The following is a 16,782-nucleotide window of genomic DNA, read 5'->3' on the forward strand; positions in this document are numbered from 1 at the left end:
TCAACGGATGGCCCGAGTCACTCGATGTTGGAAGCTGAAGGTTCTTCCGGCGAAGCGTTGGGGTTGATTTGCTGATCGCTTATCCATCTCCGGCCCGCATGTTCATATTGTTAGATCAAAAAGATGACTCTCCTCCACGTCAATTTACGCCCTTTGCTGTGTTTCCGATTTCGTGTTGCTTTTGTGATTTTGCTGATGGTTTTCTGTGATTTTTTATGCAGGGACCACGTCGAGGCAAATTGCCCGCTTTCCACGTCTTTGCTCGTATCGTCCACATCATCACCGTTCTGCCACCTGCCACAAGTCATCCTGAAGCCACGTCTCGCGCCTTCCTTTAGCTTCGAATCCGGCGATCCGATACCTTGCGCTCGAGGTATATAAAGCTCAGCTTGACCAGCGACAAGCACTCTCGGAATCCGCGTGCTCTATTCTCTGCAACCATGGCAGACGCTGCCCAAAATGCGGGAGGTCTGATCCATGACCTCCTATCCGACATCATCCCTTACCCCATCTTCCGCATCCTCGCAGGTTTCTCCAATCTCATCTACAGCCTGCTGGGTACAGCCAACAATCCCGCATCGTGGACCTCGACGCTTCTGCCTCCGCTCATCACCTTCTTCCTCGCCTACTTTGCACTCGTCACGGCGTATCGTACAGTGCGCTCGATGCTGTCGCTCGCGTGGTTCGGCATCAAGTGGGGCGCCATAATTGGCGGTCTCATCGCAATTTGGGCGTGGTGGACTGACAACACGGATGCGATCAACAGCACCGGCACAGTGCCTGGTAGAGGAGGCTTCTTTGGCCAGCGTAAGTAGACATCCAGATTCTTTCTTCCCACCAGCGACGACCCGCCTGTCGACTCCTTTACTCAACATCGCTCTCCCCTTGCTCTTGCCCCCTTACACAGTATTCAAAGGCTGACGAAGCTCTGATCTTGTTTCTCCCGCGCTGCATCGCATCTTGCTGTCTTCTGTCTTCAGTCAACTCGCTCGGCCCACTCATGAACACACTCTACACTCAGCTTCCCAACCTCGCTGTACCCGGCGACACTTCCACATCAGCGCGCAACAGACGTCGTCAACGTCCCTCAACGCAAAACCGCCGTCGAACACGTTCATCTACCGGTGCCAACCAGCGCGCTTTCTCGCTCGACCCCACCGCGGATCTGGCAGACGACCTCGGTGCAGGCTATTCCGCGTTTGCCGACCTGTTCGGGCGCTCTGACACCGAGTCTTCCTCCAATGGCGTCGACTTTGGAACGTTGCTTCGTACGCTAGTAACAGAAGGTCAGCGACAGGGCATCGATGCGCTATCCGCCTTGAGGGCAGCCGGAAGAGTGCAAGACGAGCTCAGGAGGTTTCAGCAAGATCCTACGTCTTGGTTCGAAGGCGTGGGGGACAGGTTCAGGACCACAGCGACTGGAGTAGATGACGGCTCGGCGTACAACACGCGGTCTAGAGCCAGACAGCAACAGCAACGCGCAAGAGGAGTCAATGCAAATGAGCAAGACTCTTGGTGGTCCAACGTCGCTTCGAGCGTCAATGGGTTCTTCAAACCTGATCCCGATCACAATTCCGCAGCTGGACGACAGTCGAGACGCCAGCGTTCGTCGTACAATGTATGAGTAGCGTTCAAGATGATCACAGCGGAGAAGGGAAAGTCTGTTTTGCATTGATCGACGTGTCTGTGTTCCCCGACCTGCGCAGAGCAGTTGCTAGTGGAGCAGATGTTGCTGGTTAACTTAAGCGAGCTTTGGTGGGGGGATGTGAACGCGGACTCGTGACATTTGGAAGTCGACCAGCTCGTCACGACTCGTCTCGGCCTTGAATCCCGCCGTTGGACGTCGTGCTTCACGCTCTTCTCACCAACCACTGTTCACACTCTGCCTCGTTCTGCTATCGTACAAGCCTATGCTCGTGCTTGCGTCGATTGTCATTCCGGCGTGCATAGCTCTATCTGCATATCCACTGCGGTTCCCAACTAGATGCCCATCTGCCGCTTCATCCCCATCCACACGGCGAAAGAGATGCTCGTCATAGGCACGACCTTCAAAAACCCAATGCTCAGCCCCACGTAAAAACCTCTCCACCCGCTCGTCTTGTAGATCCACGCCGCGGTCTCCCACATGCCTAGCATGGCGCCCGGTCGTATGATCCCGCCGACCTGCTGCCTCCTCCTGATGACCTCGAACGGGTATGCAGCGGTCTGACTGAGTGCTCCCGCCAGTGCGCCTGCCCCGAGGTCGACCGCGGTCTTGCTGGGCCAGAACCACTGTCTTCTGCTGCCCGGCGTGTTTGCTGATGGTTCCGAGGGCGGGAAGAGGTCCTGTAGCAGCGTTTTACAGCGGCCGAAGACGAGAAAGCTGGTCCCGGCGTAGGGTATCATGCCCATGACAGTGACGCTGAAGCCGCGGTAGAATTTGAGGATCGGATATTTGGCTAGCAGCTTGTTTCCTGCAGGGACGGCGGAGGAGGGGACGTTCGGATCCGTGGCGCGTAGAGCGCTTTCGATGGAGCTAGCTGCCGAGGTTGCGGCGCTCTGGGTGGCCGACGTGGAGAGATTCGCCTGCTGCGCCGCTTGCTGTGCCATTCGCGCCGCTCTTTTTCTTGCGTCGCTGCTGAACGGCGCCTCGGTCGTACCTTCCCTATATATCATGCCTATAATCCTCCTCAACCCACCCTTCTGCCGCTTGCGTTTGGTCTCGAACGCCAGCCGCACGCGGATCAGCTCCAACGGATACGTCAAGAACACCGACAACACCCCACTCGCTGATCCCGCCAAGAACAGACGCCCCGACGTCTCGCTCTCTCTCGTTGGCATCAAGTAGAAATGCAGCTTGTCGTACGCCATATACTTGATCGCTGCGTACGGAAAGATGCGCATCAACGTGGCACTGTGACCCTGGAACAGCGCAAATGGACCATCGGCCCGCACAATGTCGCGACCGGCTTGGAAGACGCCCAGCCATTTGCCCGAGTACTTTTGGAACTCGGGGTTTTGCGCTTGGAATAGGATTTTGACTCTGTCTAGCGGGGCGATGGCTGATTTGGCGACACAGCCCGCGATGCCGCCGGCAAACCCAGAGCGCAGGACATAATTCCAGCTGGTCTTGTCCGATGTGCTGCCGAGGATCGATGTGACGGAGGAGGCGGAAGTGGTGGAGGGAGATATTGAAAATGCATCTTGGTGGGTGTCGTAGGCTCGTGCTTTGCCTTTGAGGTCGAAGGCTGAAGGTGAAGAGGTAGAGTCGCGCGGATCGGAGGCGGCATGGTCGGTCTCGCACAATGGAGGATGCCTTGGTCGCGGAGCTGCCATATTTAGAAGCCAGCGCCTGCAATCTGAATGCGCTGTCGCCCGAACACCTCTACCTCTTCTCTGCCAGCGCCCGTTGAGGAGATGCTTTGCTATCCGGTCGTGATATGTGACGTAGTAGCAAGTGGACAGTCACTTATTCGAGTCACGACGCAGACTAGTTGCGCAGCTGATAGTGATGAAAGAGTCCTGTGATGGGAGTCTTGACGCTGCGATGGATGGTATGGAAGAAGGACGAACGGGCTGAGCGAATGTTGAAATCGCAGCAACGTTACTCGTCCCTGAGCTGGTTGAAAATGCAGCCGGTTCCGGGCACGAATTTCACCCCGCGCCTCTTCCCCGCTCTCTGTGTGACTCTCGCTCTTTTTTTTCCCTGTCTCGATCTATTTTCACCGGCACAACTGAGAGAGCGCGCTGAGCTGTGCTGTTGCATCACCATCAAAGCCGACCCGTACCGCTTCCGGTTACAACGTGATAGCGCTTCAACAAGAAAACAACTCCACACGCGTCAAAAGAAAGGGAAAAGATGTTAGAAGAATGCGATTTGAATTTTCAATCTATTTCGAGACTTTCGCTCTGGGAGATGGTGACGGAGAGTGAGGATGCGATGCATAGCAGCGATCGCGAGCAAGGTCATGCGTTGAGGACGAGACGGACATGGGTAGCTGTTTTGGGAATTGAAAGGGAAGATTGACAATCTGACGGACCCACTAGCTGAGCTACTTCAGCTATGCTTGTCCCATCTCTCTCGAGTTGTCTGCATGGAAGAGAAAGGTGAGAGATCCGAAGAAACGCTCATGTTTCTGCGCACAGCATCGCACTGTCGGAGTTCGGTGGATGGTGCTCATGCCGCGATGGAGAGAAGAAAGCGGTCAAAGCCTTTCGGAAGGACTCCACACGTCCGGCGAGTCCTTCTAGGAAGCGTTTCGTTCCGACCGTTGACGCTGCCTGTGCTAACACACGTCTGAAGGCTGGACTGATGAACAGTGCGAATGTGTCAGTCGGCTTATCACATTCACCCTTGTTCCGCGACACGCGCTGTCAATAACAAGGCGCAGAAGACACTTTGCTTTGAAAAAGCAACATATCCGTCGCAGTTCGGAGACCAAACTTATTCCTATCGGCGAATCAGACTGTGGTGCAACAAAGAGACTTTGTGGTCTTGCAGCACGCGCGTGACGTTCTCGTGAGCAGCTCCTTCCTCATCCGCCTGCCGTCGGTCTTGCTACGGTAAGGTCTCTACGCTTGTCATTCGCTGAGCATTTCATCGACCGAGACGAAACGAGCTTGCAGCTTCGCGAGCTTACAGTATTTACTGGCTTCTCTCAGGAATGCGTGGTGCGCATCTTTGCTTGTCTCGTCAACTTGAAAGACGGTGAATACTCACTGCGAGCTTTCCGTAGCAAGACCGAGAAGACGCCCACCGAGAAGGTCTTGACTTTTCTGAACTTCGTTTGAGCTTGCTAATTGACGCGCAACGCACGGCGACACTCGCTCGCTTGCTAGCGTCCGACATTTTGTCGTGGTAGCCGCTCGGACACCACGCGTGAGTTTGCTTATACACTTCAGCTGGACTGCCTTCGATTCCAAAGAACGGCAGCAATTGCCGAGCTTATGAGAAGCGTTCCGTTGATAATCCCGTCAGCAACAGCATCGTCGCAGCCAACCAGCGTGAAGCGGCTGCGGTGGTCAGCGCGAATCCAACCTCGCTCGCTCGCGCTATCGTTAATTCGATTCTCCCAAACATGTTAGACCTTCGTCAGATTTTCACCCTTAATTCGTCCCTTCCTCTCTCACTCACCATCGCGCCGCCTGCTACCACCGTATCTTTCGACTTGCCTTTTACACCACTTTCTACTGATCAACCGCATCCCAAATTTCGCCCTGATGATCCTGCGAGGGTCTACTACCCTCCGAAACGCTAAAAATAGGGGAAAAAATGTCCTCGGCGAGAGTCGAACTCGCGATCTTAGGATTTCTAAGCATAGAGATGCTCGTAGGTTGATTCCTGTGTAACAGGATCGTTGGTATGAGACCTACGCCCTAACCAACTAGGCCACGAAGACAATTAGTGATGAGTGGCGTAAAATATTGTGATTATAGAACGTAAACTTTGTGCGTGATATGATCCGGTTGTTCCAACTCTCATTCTCTCACTCGACAATCAGTCGGACCTGGGCTACTCACAAGCTCCTTACTTCATCATGTTTGATCAATCATTCCATCAGTCATTCAGTCGCACAGATATACAAGCAAACAACGACAACGACATAGAAAGATGACTAGATTGCGCGACTCTCAACCCAACGAGGCATAGTCCGCGACCAGCTTGGCCACGCCGTTGGCGAGGGGAGCCAGCTCGCTGGCAATGGCACACTCGGCATAGACGCGCACGCAGTCTTCGGTGCCGCTGGGCCTGACAAAGCTGCGAGCGTCCTTGTACTTGCCCACCAACTCGTCGATCCTGTCCTGCAGACCCGGCGGGCTGGTCAGCCTGCGTTCGGCATCCTCGGTCTTGAAGAGGAAGCGATCCTTGACATTGACCTTGAGGATCTTGTTGGGCAGGTCTTCGTAGGCGCCGTCCCACTCTGCGGGGCCCCACTGGCGTGCACGCAGGATGACTTCGACGAGCAGCATGTCCGAGATAGCATCGCCCACGGTTTGGTTGATCAGGTCGACGAGTGCCGCGAGCTGCTCGAGCGCCGTCTGGGCTGCAGGCGATGCGGGTGTCGCCTCGCGGATCTTGCGTTGCGCCGAGGGCGAGAACAGCACCGTGCCATGTCCGTTGGCTTCAAAGTAGACGCCAATGTCGTACGCTTCGGCAGCGTGGTGAAGGTGCTTGACACCTGTCGGGGTGCAGGTGACGGGCACGCGCTGCTTCAGGTACTTAGTGGAGCTGCCGTTGGCATATGCCGTCTGCACGCAGCCCAGCTCGAGCTTGATGCCCGCTGCTTTGACCAGCTCCGAGAGATAGCCGGCTGCAAGCGAAGCAATCTTGTCGCCGTCGAGCAAACGGAACGAGTCCTTGGAGTTGGCGGGTCCGGTGAGATAGTAGTAGACGAGGCGGTCCGCGTCGCCATCGAACGAGCACAGACGCTGGCCAGGTTGGAGGTTCTCCTTTTCAAAGCCTGAGGGTAGGCACTGGTTGGTCTTGACGTGGTCGGCACCGCAGCCATTGTTGAGCGCGCCTGGAGTGGTGGTGCTGGTGCGCAGCGGCCGGAAGGCGATGCGATCCTCCGGGATGAATTTGATCAAGTTGGTGAGGGCATAGGCGCCGACACCGTTGGCACAGTCGACGACGAGGGGCGGCACATCCGACTTTGCGGGGACAAGCTTGAGGAATGCAGCAGCGAGCTTCTTGTAATAGCCTTCCTCGCTGGGCTCGCCGTACGACTCGGGCGTACCCTGGGTGTTGAGGCACTTGACGAGGTAGTGGAGCTGCGGTGTAGTCTTGAGGCCAGCATCAATGGTGTGCGCACCCAAGGCAGAGAGACCGTCGATGATGGCTTGGACGAGCTGCTTGCACGATGGGCGCGTGTCGTAGCCGACAATGACGGAAGCCGGCGCAGCAAGGTCGATCTTGAAGTGCGAGACGAGCTTTTCGAGCGACGCGATGAGCTCGTCGTCGGTGACAGCGTTGGCGATGAGAGTGCAAAAGGGCTCCCACGTTGCGTCGAGCATCTCTCCGCGTGGGTCGACCATCTTGACGCCGTTGTCCTGCTCAGGGTTGTGGCTGGCCGTGACCATAAGACCAATGGTCTTGCCCTTGAGCTTCTTGGAGCGCAGCGCACCGATGAGGCCGACGCGGAAGCATGTGCTGTCGAGGATATCGGCGCGCGTACGCAAGCCGGCGGTGCCGTAAGTGAAGGTCTGGTTGATCGGTTTCGGGTGTACTTGCGAGGCGGCGGTGATGAGCGAGACGGGAAGGCCGTCGCCGAGGTGAGCCTGTGCGGCGGAAAGGGTGGAAGGGAGCGCCATGTTGATCTCTACAACAGTGTTGCTAGTGGTGGGAGGATGGTAAGCTGATTGCAAACACACTCAAGACCAGGAAATCGACGACGAGGATGAAATGAATGCGAAGGAGGAGAGGATGCGCACAAGAACGAGGCCCAAGTGAAGCGAAAGTGTAGCGAATCCAACACTCCCTCAGTCTCTGTCGAGTTACAAGGAACTTGAAACAGCTACGAGTGCACGGATGCGTGGAGGTTCGTCTTTTTCGCTGCAGTCGTGAATGTGTCGGTGCGTCGGTGAGAGCGCCGATCTGCAAGTAGACATGGAGCGAACACTCCCCGTAGACAGCACTGATTTGCGCGACCCTGAATATTCAACGTCGAATTTCGCGCAGTGATTCATCACACAGCCTTCAGCGAGACAAGAATTGTGTTGGTCTCGTTCTTCTTGATATACGATTCGGCGTGCGCGCGCGTGTAATCTTCAAGATGTTAGAGTCATAAAGTCGCTGTGACTTTCTCTGCTCCCTCAAAGGCCGATGGTTGATTCGGTTATGAGCTTCCGTTGACTCTGAAGCTTGAGTCTGCCGGAGTTGGTATTGCCGGGAGCCAAGAGACGATGAATCTGGCTCGCGAAGGTGATCTGCATCCTAGTCTGTTGCGCTGGCTGTAAGTACAGTGGATGCAGTAGCAGGCGACGGATGCTGTCAGTCGAGACGGAAGCATTTTCCCGATCGTTCTCTTCGCCCCCGATTCGACTGCGCCAATAATCAGCCGCAATTCGGCCCGTGATGCTGATGGACAGTTGCGTGTCGCTTACGATTTCTAGCTTTCATCTCTCTGCACAAACCATCTCGACTCACTGAACATCTTCTACTGCGCATCTTCTTCGTTGTGGGCATACCGAACGGATCTTTTATACTCGAGCGCTCTCTGCTTTCCATCCTCACGCGTGCTTTCCTCAACACCTCGGGATGGCATCCGCAAATTACGAGCGCGGCCCACCGTCTCTCCACATCAGTCCGCCGGGAACCGCCTACGCAAGCGCCGCTTCAACAAGCTCCGCACCACCACCTGTCAAGCGCCCTCCCCATGGCCGCGCACGCTCTTCGTCGCTAGTATCGGTGACGCGCGTTGAAGAGACGCACGAAGAACTGCTCGATCAATCCGCCGGCTTCAACGCCAATGCCGACTGGGTCAACTACAAGGGCGCATGGGTTATCCACGTCGTGCTCATCCTCGTCGCCAAGATCTTGCTGGATGTGATCCCCGCGATGCAGCAGGATACATCGTGGACGCTTGTCAATCTGGGATACATGTCGCTCTCGTACGTCATGTTCCACTACGTCACCGGAACGCCGTTCGAATCCAACGCGGGCGTCTACGATCAGCTCACGCTGTGGGAACAGATCGACGAGGGCGCACAGTACACTCCGGCCAAAAAGTGGCTCACCTCGGTGCCCATCGGTCTGTTCTTGATCTCGACCCATTACACGAGATACAACCCGTTGCTGTTTGGTCTCAACTTTTGCGCACTGCTCTTTGTGCTCTTCCCGAAGCTACCCATCTTGCACCGTCTCAGGTTCAGGTTTTTCGCCCCACCACCTACGCCTAGCCCGCATCCGAGTCAGCCGCCTACGCCGACAGGCTCGCGTGCTCAGAGCCAGTTGTTTTGAAACCACACGCTGCTCATACGCAAGCGCGCCGGCTTGCTGGTTGGTGATAAAGGGGTGCAAGCATGGTTTGTTTGGGCTTCGAGACTGTCCATCGTTTCAAAGCTGTGATCTGTACAGCCTCCTTTCTTGAGCCTTTCTTTCTTCTTGCCGTCTCAGTCGGCGCGTGTATGACACTGGACAACCTTTGCAATGTATCGAAGAAAACTACGTTTGATCGCCTGCTGTGGCTGCGCATCTCAAAAGAGGATGACCAAATTGCTTGATCGATTTGATTCATGCCCAAGTACGTGAACTTATCTGCGATTGCTTCCTCGCTCAGAGTTCATAGATGGCTGAGTTGCCTCAGCGTGGGCATGGCATGCTGCACAAGGTCAAGGTTGATGTAGTTCTGTACCTATCAAGCAAACAGTGTCTCTCAGATTCGGGTCGAGAATATCGGGAAACGGAGGTCCAAAGTGGAGCGAGGAGCTGCAGCTCAAAATTTGCGATTTTCGATTTTCTTGAATTTGTGCTGTGTTGAAGCTCTTGTTCAGGAGAACAAAAAGGAGGATTTTCTTCTTGAGTACGCTCTGTCGGTGGCACTGAAAGAGAGAGAGAAAAAGTTTGTTTGAGGAAGACCCTGACAAGCGTGTCCTTCTCGGGCACCATCACCACGACGAGGAACCCACATCTTCCCAAGAGACTACACCCACTATACTCGCTCGCTGACACTTAGAGAAGACGACAGTGTAGGATCTTTCGGCGAAGCGCTTACATTATCGACGAAAAGCGCCGCCATCGACGGCTGGCAGTCCTCTCATCCTCACAATGCCACATCATCATCGTGCCTCCGGATTGAGGCAATCCAACAAGGCCTTCAAATCCAAGCACGCCACAAAGACCACGCTTCGTGAAGCATCGAAAGGTCGCTCTGCCAGTGACGTATCCAATACCTCGCGTCTCGCCTCGCACAAAGCATCGCCACTCTCCGCTTCCGGGAACGAGGTTGGCTCGCGTCAACACCGGAGAAACCACGCGAAGCAGGCGCAGCGATCCAAGCGACACGCACTCATCCAGTCCAATCGCGTCTTCTCTTCTAGCTCCTCTTCGTCGAGAGAGGGCAAGGATGGTCTCTCGAAAGGCTTTGCAGGTGCCGGTGCAGGTGCGCCCCGTATCTGTGCTGTCGTAGATCTGGCAGAGGACGGCGATTCGTGGGAAGCCGTAAGGAGGATCCAGGAGGAAGGCCTCGACGGCGGTGTTCAGCCTGTCGCTGGTCGCAGCGTTGACGAGGCGCTCGCGCAGGGTTTGCCGTACTGCGAGCTCGAGGCGACACGCTTCCGCCAGACGATCCAGTTCCTCCCTCTCCCGTACGGCGCACTCTACCCCATTCTCGACGCCTGCAAGTGCGCCGACTTTGTGCTCCTCGTGCTCTCGGCATCCACCGCCATCGACCCTGGCTCGTGGGGCGAGCTCTGCCTCCGAACTCTTCAAGCGCAAGGTCTGCCTACCGTCGTCGTCGCTGTACCCACGCTCCACCCAGATGGCGCCACGGGTATCGGCGGAAGTAAAAAGGCAGGCGCAGCACTCAAGGCCGCCAACGAGGTACGCAAGTCGTTGCTCAGCTTTGCAAAGTACTTCTCGCCCGATGTCGGAAAGGTGCATGCGCTCGATGACCGAGCTGAACGTGGTGCTCTCCTTCGCACCCTTGCCACTGCCACGCCAAAGCGTGTCGCATGGAGAGACTTCCGTGCGTGGATGGTCAGCGAGGGTGCCGAATGGGAGCCAACTTCCGAGGAGAGCAACGGCAATGGAGACGCAAACGGCCTGTCAGGACTCAACGGTCAAGATGCCCAGCGAGGCACACTCAAGGTGCAGGGTTGGATCCGCGGTGCTCCTATGTCGGCCGACCGTCTCATCCATCTTCCGGACTTTGGCGACTTTGAGGTCGACCGCATCACCTATGCTCCGCCACCCAACGCACGCACCAAGCGATCCAAGGCCAGCGCCACCACTGCATCTGCCGCATCTAACGTCAACGAAGGCGATGCTGCCATGGTCGATGCTGACGGTGTCGAGGCCCAGGATGCACCGCTGACCGCAGGCGATGTGCTTCAATCGCGCGATGACGAATTTGCCGACGATCTTGTCTCGGAAAACGAGCCGGATGACATGGCCAACGAACAAACGTGGCCCACCGAGGAAGAGATGCAGGCCGCCGAGCGTTTTGCCAAGCAGCGTGCTGACGGAGAGATGCCCCCGCCGCCCGCTCTGCCCGGTACCACGCCCAAGACCATTGTCAAGGGCAGTGGCAACGCCAAGGACAACGCCAAGTACCGTGCTGCGTGGATCATCGAATCGGACGAAGAAGACGAGGATGGCGATGACGATGACGAGGACTTGGACGACGATGACGATGACGATTCCCTCATGATCGACGCCGGCGACGAGTACATGGACGGAGAGGGCGATATGCAGGTCAACGAGGCCATCGACGACTACGAGCGTATGAAAGCCGCTGCCATCGCGCAACAGAACGCACAGCCCAGCGACGTTGTCTCTGAGATGCCGTTCGAAGACGTCGATGATGCGCAGGCCGAAGCGGAATACCTTGCCTACCAGGAACAGCGCAAACGCGAACGTGAAGAGCGTGACGATGCCGAATTCCCCGACGAGGTCGATACGCCGCTCGAGATCCCCGCCCGCTCGCGGTTCGCGCGCTACCGCGGTCTCAAGTCGTTCCGCACTTCCCCCTGGGATCCGTATGAGGACTTGCCGCGCGACTACGCACGCATCTTCCAGTTCGAAGACTTCCACAAAACTCGTCGTCGCGTAGAAGGTGCTGCGCTGTTGGACGGTGTGCAGCCCGGATTCCGCGTCAGCGTGTGGATCAAGGACGTGCCGCGAGCAGCTGCCGTGCGTGCACGCGCGACCAACCTCGGGGAGCTGCCTGCAGTCGACTGCGCGGTCCCCTTCGTGCTGTTCGGGCTCTTGAGGCACGAACACAAGAAGTCGGTGCTCAACTTTACCGTCACGCGCAACACCGAGTACGAGGCTCCCGTACGATCCAAGGACCCGCTTGTGCTGTGTCTGGGACCGAGGCGGTTCCGCGTCAATCCGATTTTCAGCCAGCACAGCCGAGGCGGTGGCAAGGGCGTGAACAACGTGCACAAGTTCGAGCGCTACCTGCGCCAAGGTGTCTCTGCGTCAGTCGCCACCGTGTACGCGCCGATCACGTTTGGCGGAAGCACGGCGCCGGCGGTGCTGCTGCGCGAACGCGCGATCGACGGCGAAGAGGGCTACGACCAGCGTGGTGTGTCGGCTGCACAGATGCCGAACCTGGTCGGCTTCGGTAACCTGCTCGACGCGGGCCCGACCCGAATCAACGCGAAACGCATCCTGCTCAGCGGCCACCCGTACAAGGTGCACAAGAAGACGGCGACGATCCGATTCATGTTCTTCAACCCGGAGGACGTGTACTGGTTCAAACCAATCACTCTGCATACCAAGCTGGGCAGGACGGGCCACATCACAGAGAGTCTGGGTACGCATGGCTACTTCAAGGCGCACTTTGACGGGCCGATCTCGCAGATGGACACGGTGCTGATGAATCTGTACAAGAGGGTGTATCCGAAGTGGTCGCAGCCGTTCAAGGCGGCGTACGAGCAGCTGCCTCTGCCGCGGAGCGAGGTTTTCGATGGTGGTAACAAGGGCGACGAGTCGGAGATGCAGGACGAGTAGAGACACGTTGCTGACCCGATTTGAAGTCTTTTGTCGGTAGCACACCTTCTATTAATTTACATGTCGTTTCTGTTTCGCTTCTGCTCGTGGTGCATGCGTGTGATTCCGTGTCTGTCCGCGCGATTGCATGCGCCATGCCCTGTCGTTGCCATTGCCATGCGTTTGTGAATCGACGTGGCCAGTGCACAGAAGTACGGATTGGAGATTGGCAGAGCGCAAAAAAAAAATGCCGAAGCGCTTACCGGGGTTTTCATGCGAGGGGGTCTTCTCTCGCCACCACCAGCCGTGCATACGTCAGACCCTTGAGCCTGTGCCACAAGAATGCACGATAAGGCGGAACAGGTCGACTTCTGTGCACCAGGCATTCGCTGCACCGAACGCTTGCTTTGTCCATGCAATTCCCCGCCAGCACGCACAGCGGTGGGATTGCACGCCACCACGACGACGACGAGCGAAGCCACCTGGCCACTATCAACGAGATAGCGGGCAGTGCCGGGAAAGTCGCGCACTCGCAATCTCTTACCCGAGGGGCATGTAATCTCAGATGCCAATGACATGCCTATCGAAGATGGTGCGAGACACACTAGTTGCGAGAAAATGGTTCAATGGAAGCGCAGTGAAGGTAGGTAGGCTTAGGGGGGGCAGGATTGCGTGCGCTGTTTGAAAAGATAAGCTCAAGAACAGGGTTCGTGCGGGGAAGTGCTCGAGTTTGTGTGTGCAAGAGAGAGAGGGAGAGAGCACAAGCTCACATGACTGCCTAAATTCAAGGCGTGATCTGCGGCAGAGATAACAACAACAACAACACTACACAGGGGCGGGCGAAAAGGGAAAAAGAAAAAGAAAAGAAAAAGGAAAATAAAATGACAGCTGGCTGGCCGGCGCACCGCACGGACTGACGCAGCTTTGGCCTGCCGCATGAAATGGTGCTCCACGTCACAGATAGGCCGCATGATGTTATCCACCCACCCGCTTGCCTCTTTGGGGGGTGAACTCGAGCTGCGTTGGCGAGCGGTGTGTGGCTGATTTGGACCCTGAGTCAACAGGCTACTCTTGTCGTTCGTGCGTCGTCCGAGTGGTGGCTGTTGTATGTGACTCAACCGCTCCGAGCTGGCGATATATAACCCACAGCCGCCGCCGTCGATCCCCTCCCCTCCCCTCCTTCCTCGCCACTGGTTCACCAACCTTCGTCTTCGGGTGATATCTCTCGCTCTTGGTTCTCTTCCGGTACTCTCGCCTCTGTTTGTCTCTCGCTTGCCTCGCTCTGCTTGCATCGCTGTATCCATACCCACCATGTCGTCCACCATCCCCATCGCCACCACCATTACCACGGGCACCGCTGCCGCTTCGTCGCACACCGCTGCCAACGGCTCGTCCACATCGGTGTACGGCACAACACCGGGCGGAACCCCGCGCATCTCGTACTCGCGCGATCAGCTACTCAACCTCGCTAGCAGCCCGCTCTCGCGCTCGCCGCCTAACTTTGACTTGCCCGCCGCCATCTCGCGCACACCCAAGCTTGAGGGCAACAAGTTCGAGGTGCCTGCAAACGCCAATGTGATCGAAGAGGCCGACGAAGAGAGAGAGGACGACGACGAGGCCACCGCATTCGCTATGGATCTCTAGTCCGAACCAGTTGACCAAGAATCAACAAGCAACGTGGAAAGAAAGCAAACGTGTCGATCTCAAAGCAACCGCAACAGCAAAACCCAAATCGTAAAGCAAACCATGTCGTATCTGTCCCTGAGCAAAACCTTCTCTGTTCTAGCATCTAAAGTCGTTCCTAGTCCATGCAATCTTCTCGTCGACCGGTGTACAAATGTATCGCAATATCCAAAGCACGTTGCCCATTGTTTTTCTCCCGTGTTGAGCTTGGACTTTGATGCCGAATCGGCGTGAGCAGCAGTGTGCTTGAATCAGCCGGACCGTGAGCTGTTCGAACCAGAAGGCGCGCTGACTTCGATCAAGAGGCTCGACACTGTCTGGTGTTCTGGGGTGTCCAGTGGGTACGTGTGATCACAAGCTAACTTAGCACAGCCTATGGCCCACACATCAGTTCGAGCCGGCCGGGGATGCATCCGGCTTCGTCTGCGAGCCATTCCAAAAGCTGTTCGCTCTGTTTCCAGGGCACCGTGGAGCGTATATGCCATATCAGACTCCGTTCACGTGTGTTTAGAACCTCACCAAGCTTCCGAGAGTCATCTAAGTTAATATGATAGCTTCCACACGAACGACTTACGCAAACGATCTGCTCCACAGAACTGGTCCTGTCCACAAGAGCAATCGAGCCTTCCTGCCTGCCAGCCAGCCAGCCACAGTGTAGGATTGGCCGGCCACCGTCCATGTGTCGCACTGTTGGCGTCACGGACGACCAAGGCGAGGTCCCGTTCCGCAGCCTCTGAGAACTGGAGCACAGCTTTGCTTGCATACGAAGCGTCTAGAATTGACAACGAGCTTCGAAGAGGGCAGCTCAGCTCCACCGTTGCTCGTTCACCCCCAGTGACAGCATCACGACCTAGCAGCAGTTTCTAGCATACAGTGATTCTCTCTACTTCTACACCTCTCCCGCTTCAAATGTAAGGAGGGCCCATCACCGACCTGAACTGCTGCAGCACCACCTCGACCACCAACAGCAACACACCACCACCGGGAGCCAGTCTCAACACCTTGGGCGTGAAACCCTTGTAGAGCGCGCCGAAGCCCTCCTCCTTGGCAATGAGGGCCATGCTGGGGAAGGTCCAGTTGTACTTTCTCGGCACGCCCTTGACGTTGGGCGTGTTCTGGATCCTGCTCTTGACCACGTCCGCGGGAGTGTTGAGGACGGTTCCGACGAATCCGCCGACGGCACCGGCGACAAAGTCGTTCCGGAGCTGTTCGGGCTTGCTCTGTGCTTTGGGCATCTGGGCGCGGAGGGCGTGGATGACGCTAAAGTAACCGCCGTTCCAGAGCACGTGTCTCCAGAATGTGGATTCCAGGCCGGCGTAGAGTCCGAGCAGACCGTCGGCCTTGATGATCTTGGAGACGACGTCCATGGGGCCCGTGTAGAGGTGTGCTTGGGCTTTGTCTTGCAATCGGATCTTGACGAGCTCGAAGGGAACGACGACGACAGACTCGGTCGCTCCGGCCGAGCAACCGGTGAGGACCGAGAGCGACTGCGTCATCTTGTCCTGGCCTGTGAGCGAGCGGTATGTCTTACCCCAAAAATCGTTGGCTGCAAACTTGACGGCTCGCTTGGGCGCCTCGAGCATCAGAGGCGGCACCAGGCCTCGGTACAATCGACCCGCACTGCCATCACCAAAGCAAAACACTCTAGAATCAGTACGACTATCTTTTTATTCAAACACTGGGGCGCCTGAGACTTACCCCTCGGTGGCGATGATCTTGCGGAAAGCGTCGACCATTCCATTGTAGTGTTCACCCGCAGCAGCCCCGGCGACCGCCTTGCCCTGCAACTGCATGCGTGTCTTGACCACATCGAGCGGGTAGAGGCAGAGGAGCTCGGTGACTCCCGCGATCGCACCGGCGGTGAACTGCGCGTAGAACGGCAACGGCTTGGGCTGTGACGACGTCATCTATGTGTGTGGGGGGAGGGAGGAGGAGGGAAAGGATATGGGTGAGGGGATGGAGGAGCAAAGAGTGTGAGGATGGGGGAAGAAGGCGTGCGTGAGAAGAATGGATTTGGCTCTGCAATCGCCCGCACGGACAGACAAGAAGGCGACAAGGAAACTAGCACGGACAGCAGCCAGCAGCAGCAGCAGCAGCAGCAGCAGACAGCATAGAACGAATCAATGCCGCGATAATCAAGAATCGGAAGCAATTTGATCCACTTTCTTCCCTTTTGCCAGCCAGACCGCGCGGATGCGGGACGAATCCTTTTTATCGCACTCTCTTCTCATTCGCTCTCGGCAAGTTACCGCAACATTGCCGCGCCAATCGACCGTCGATAATTGTCGCCTTGTGCTCGGTGGTTGGTCTGCGACGCAAGCAAACGAGCGTGGGTTAGATCTCCGAAGTCCACTTTGCTGCTTCTTGTTCGCTGCCCTCTCACGGTGACTCGTTAATCGACCCTCAAGAGAAGCGACACGGCCACTTCATCGGCTTTGGACAACGATCCCGATCTACACCCAACG

At 56.6% G+C, this 16,782-nt stretch overlaps 6 protein-coding genes and 1 pseudogene across 7 annotated transcripts, besides 1 other annotated feature; 4 read left to right on the plus strand and 3 right to left on the minus strand.

Annotated features, from left to right (window-relative positions):
- Positions 1–440: 440 nt before the first annotated feature.
- On the plus strand, positions 441–1,624 carry EX895_002530 (annotated as a pseudogene; the record flags this gene model as incomplete). The annotated part of the gene is made up of 3 exons: positions 441–807; positions 908–921; positions 981–1,624.
- Positions 441–1,624: a sequence feature.
- A 356-nt stretch (positions 1,625–1,980) lies between these two features.
- Positions 1,981–3,315, minus strand: EX895_002531 (uncharacterized protein; the record flags this gene model as incomplete). Its single annotated transcript, XM_029883129.1, has 1 exon — positions 1,981–3,315. The coding sequence occupies one exon, from the start codon at positions 3,313–3,315 to the stop codon at positions 1,981–1,983; it is 1,335 nt and encodes a 444-aa protein (XP_029740527.1).
- A 2,295-nt stretch (positions 3,316–5,610) lies between these two features.
- Positions 5,611–7,290, minus strand: EX895_002532 (uncharacterized protein; the record flags this gene model as incomplete). Its single annotated transcript, XM_029883130.1, has 1 exon — positions 5,611–7,290. The coding sequence occupies one exon, from the start codon at positions 7,288–7,290 to the stop codon at positions 5,611–5,613; it is 1,680 nt and encodes a 559-aa protein (XP_029740528.1).
- Positions 7,291–8,236: 946 nt separating this feature from the next.
- Positions 8,237–8,938, plus strand: EX895_002533 (uncharacterized protein; the record flags this gene model as incomplete). The annotated part of the gene is made up of 1 exon (XM_029883131.1): positions 8,237–8,938. One exon carries the CDS (start codon positions 8,237–8,239, stop codon positions 8,936–8,938), a length of 702 nt encoding a protein of 233 aa, XP_029740529.1.
- An 807-nt stretch (positions 8,939–9,745) lies between these two features.
- On the plus strand, positions 9,746–12,655 carry EX895_002534 (uncharacterized protein; the record flags this gene model as incomplete). Its single annotated transcript, XM_029883132.1, has 1 exon — positions 9,746–12,655. One exon carries the CDS (start codon positions 9,746–9,748, stop codon positions 12,653–12,655), a length of 2,910 nt encoding a protein of 969 aa, XP_029740530.1.
- Positions 12,656–13,945: 1,290 nt separating this feature from the next.
- Positions 13,946–14,278, plus strand: EX895_002535 (uncharacterized protein; the record flags this gene model as incomplete). The annotated part of the gene is made up of 1 exon (XM_029883133.1): positions 13,946–14,278. The coding sequence occupies one exon, from the start codon at positions 13,946–13,948 to the stop codon at positions 14,276–14,278; it is 333 nt and encodes a 110-aa protein (XP_029740531.1).
- Positions 14,279–15,222: 944 nt separating this feature from the next.
- On the minus strand, positions 15,223–16,224 carry EX895_002536 (uncharacterized protein; the record flags this gene model as incomplete). Its single annotated transcript, XM_029883134.1, has 2 exons — positions 15,223–15,937; positions 16,016–16,224. The coding sequence occupies 2 exons, from the start codon at positions 16,222–16,224 to the stop codon at positions 15,223–15,225; spliced, it is 924 nt and encodes a 307-aa protein (XP_029740532.1).
- Positions 16,225–16,782: the final 558 nt, after the last annotated feature.

The sequence above is a fragment of the Sporisorium graminicola genome, chromosome SGRAM_15 (genome assembly GCF_005498985.1).
Source record: "Sporisorium graminicola strain CBS 10092 chromosome SGRAM_15, whole genome shotgun sequence".
Taxonomy (NCBI): Eukaryota; Fungi; Basidiomycota; class Ustilaginomycetes; order Ustilaginales; family Ustilaginaceae; genus Sporisorium; species Sporisorium graminicola.